The sequence below is a fragment of the Cyprinodon variegatus genome, unplaced genomic scaffold (assembly GCF_000732505.1).
Source record: "Cyprinodon variegatus isolate N-32 unplaced genomic scaffold, C_variegatus-1.0 Scaffold1364, whole genome shotgun sequence".
NCBI lineage: Eukaryota > Metazoa > Chordata > Actinopteri > Cyprinodontiformes > Cyprinodontidae > Cyprinodon > Cyprinodon variegatus.
Genome location: NW_015151817.1, coordinates 84,463 through 87,749, shown reverse-complemented (window position 1 = coordinate 87,749; position 3,287 = coordinate 84,463). Strand labels below are relative to the sequence as shown.

General features: G+C 42.6%; 1 protein-coding gene across 1 annotated transcript in view; it reads left to right on the top strand.

Annotated features, from left to right (window-relative positions):
• vwa8 (von Willebrand factor A domain containing 8) overlaps positions 1 to 3,287 on the top strand; it is a 107,069-nt gene that overhangs the window by 49,023 nt on the left and 54,759 nt on the right. The window contains exons 25-26 of the mRNA XM_015402540.1: positions 534 to 685; positions 2,979 to 3,087. Of these exons, the coding sequence (XP_015258026.1) occupies positions 534 to 685; positions 2,979 to 3,087 (261 nt within the window). The remainder of the gene's footprint in view (positions 1 to 533; positions 686 to 2,978; positions 3,088 to 3,287) is intronic.

The window sequence follows — 3,287 nt, the reverse complement described above, 5'->3', positions numbered from 1 at the left end:
AGAGAGGAGTTATAGAGCCTGATGGCATGAGGGACAAAGGAGTTCCTGAGTCTGTTGGTCCTACATTTGGGAAGGAGCAGCCTCCCACTGAACAGGCTCCTCTGGTTGCTGATGACGGTGTGCAGTTAAGCAGCTTGTGGTGAAGTGGCACCGCTCCTCCTTCACCTCATGATGTGACATTTGCTCCAGGATGAACATTTAATCATAAAAGCTTATTATATATTTAATAAGCCCAGATAGTCTTTTTCTATAATTGGCTAATAAACTGCCATATGAGGCTTAGAGAAGACTTTTACATTTTAGCTGCACCAGACAAATTTATTTATTTATTTTTTTGGTCCAATATGGCTCTTTGAACAGTTTGTGTTGCCGACCCCTGATCTGGTGGAAAGCCCACATGAAATTTTTTTAGGGTCTTTATCTGTTGTTGTTGAACTTTATGTGACTTTTTCTTGCTGCTCTCTGTGTTTGAAATTTCCCCACAGGAACAAAGAAAGCTCTTTGGATTAATTTAGTCTTTGCTCTCTCATCAGAGGTTTCCCAACGAGGGTCTTGCCAACGTGGTGAGGAACGTCTTCGACTTCGACTCGTACAATAAGGACACGCGGGAGGTTTTGATCGAGGCTCTGCACAAGCATGGAATCCCCATCGGGGCCAAGCCAACCTCGGTCCATCTGGCTAAGGAGTAAGAGCATCACGGATAGGAGCTTTACCAGTTTGATGTTATGGGGAAACTGGGAGCAGAGCCCTCAGAGTTAAATCCCAGAGTTGGTGACTCTGCTAGGAGGCTGTTTATGCCCCCTTTGTTCTGATTGGTCAGCTCCAGCGGCGTGATAAAGCCTCATGTAATCGTTAATCTGTCGCAGATGTCCAAAACAATAAAAAATAACCTCAGAATATTCCAGATTGCAGCTCTGCGCTGGTGGCAACGCGAAGCCACGCCCCCATAAGGAGGTAAATGTAGGGAGCATGTGTTTCTGTGGAGGCGGCCATTGCTAATATCTTCCTGTTTGTTGTTGCTAATTCCTCTAGATTATTAAATCCCAGCTGAGGACATAAAGGTGCTGATCAAATATAAAGTTCATTCTTAACCTCAAAAAGCTAAACCCAGAGTTAGCCTTGACCTAAGACGTGTAGCTCAGTCTGAAAGATTGATTAGATTAAGATTTCAGAGTTAAGAATACATAGCGTAAATTTGGAAAAATGGAAATTCAGAAAGAAAACTGAAAAATGTGTTTTAATCAAAAACAGGTTTTATGAATAACTGCTGTTTCTCAGATTTAGTTTCAATGTTTGAGTTTTAATAAATTCACATTTATCTCCTGATGGAATAAGAGGGAGAAAAGGATGGATGGATGGATGATGGATGGATGGATGGATGGATGGATGGATGGATGATGGATGGATGGATGGATGATGGATGATTGATGGATGGATGAATGGATGGATGGATGAACAGACAGATGGATGATGGATGGATGGATGGATGATGGATGATTGATGGATGATGGATGGATGGATGATGGATGGATGGATGATGGATGGATGATGGATGGATGGATGATGGATGGATGATGGATGGATGGATGATGGATGGATGATGGATGGATGGAGGATGGATGGATGGATGGATGGATGATCTCTTGTGGGGGCGGGGCTTTCCTTTGTAGTGAGGAATGAAGAAGCATTTCTATTGGTTTGCTGGACGTTAGGAAGCTTTTCATTGGTTCAGAGCGACTGGCTGGATTTGGATGGAAGTGAAGCTTATTTTGAAAAGAAGGCAGTTCTTAAAGCAGAAATCAGAAAAATTTATGAAAACAAAAAAATCTGTTTAAAATATTTTTAAAATCATTTAAAGAAAAACAATATGACAGAAATATTTTTTTTTAAATCAAGGAAAACAGCAGTTACTTGTTTTAAATAAAGCCTGTTTTTAAAGTTTCATGTCTGGATTTTAGCTTTTATTAACTTTAGTTGATTAAATGTGTTGTTTGCTCGCAGCAACAATAGATCCCTCCATACGGAGGCGCTGTGGAGCATCAGCACTGGTTAAAGCTGTCCTGGTTAAAGCTGTCCTAGTTAAAGCTGTCCTGGTTAAAGCTGTCCTGGTTAAAGCTAAGGTTTAGTTTAGGCGACAGTCCGACCAGGTGAGCTTCAGGTTTGGTGTTTGATGGTCAGAAAACGGTCGAGGCTGAATCCCATTTCTTTTCATCTGAGCCTCTGAAAGCTGCAGCTGCTTTGATTGCTTCCATGAAGTGTTAAAGGTCTCCGTCCTTCACATACCGCAGTTATTTCTCACCATCATAGAACGTCTCCTTTCACCAAACTGTCTCCAATAATGTACAGACTGTTCTTTGAATAAAGGAAAATACTTGTTTCCTCTGTCTCCTGTGGTTTTATTTGTATTTATCTAAAATCCACCTTCAGTTTTGTCCTTTTCCAAAGAAAAGAAGCAGTGATCAGAGCAGAAACCAGTATTTTCCTCCAGCCGTTGCTGTTTGCTGGTGTTTTAACGCTTTATTGCTGCATCTTGAAGCGTTTATCTCACAGCGGCAGCGTCACTCACATCGTTTGGACGTGAAAGCAAATATTTGGCGTCCTGACTTCCAATTTTGGACATGAAAACATGAAGCGGCTCATCTGCTGCGTTTCTATTCATAGATTTATTTATAGTCGTAGGATCACCTTTGCCCCTGCAATCTGGGGAATGTGAGCGTTTTGTGATCAGGCTGCATCTTCCAGCCCACCTGCAGCCCGTAGCTGTGATCCATGACCCCTCCCCAGAGACGCAGCGTTAGTCCCCTGGTGCCGCTGCCCATCGGAGCCCCTGAAGAACAGAACTTTGTTTTCATTTATGTGGGCAATAAAAGCAGTTCTAACCATAATTAACTCAGATAAAAAAATGGGATGATCTGTGTTTATCCCTGGAAATGATTTATTTGTGTGTGTTTCCAGTTTCATGGGTTTGTTGTCTCTAGGTTACCGCTGCCGGAGGTCAGGATGACGGGATACTGGACCTTAAACCAAGGTGGCAACACTCGCCGTAAACTGCTCTGTCCCACTGAGACACGCGCAGTAGACGTCAAGGTATAAACCAAGCACACGGAGAAATGAAGGCTTCTTTTGGAAATAATTCAGCAAACATCTGTTCCTTCAATAGAATAGAATAGAATTCAGCTTTATTGTCATTAATCCAGTTCAGTTCAACCTCCAGCAGAACCAGGCTCAGTGTGAGCGGCCATCTGCTGACGCCCACTGGGGTTCAAGGAGACAGAAGCAGACATCGA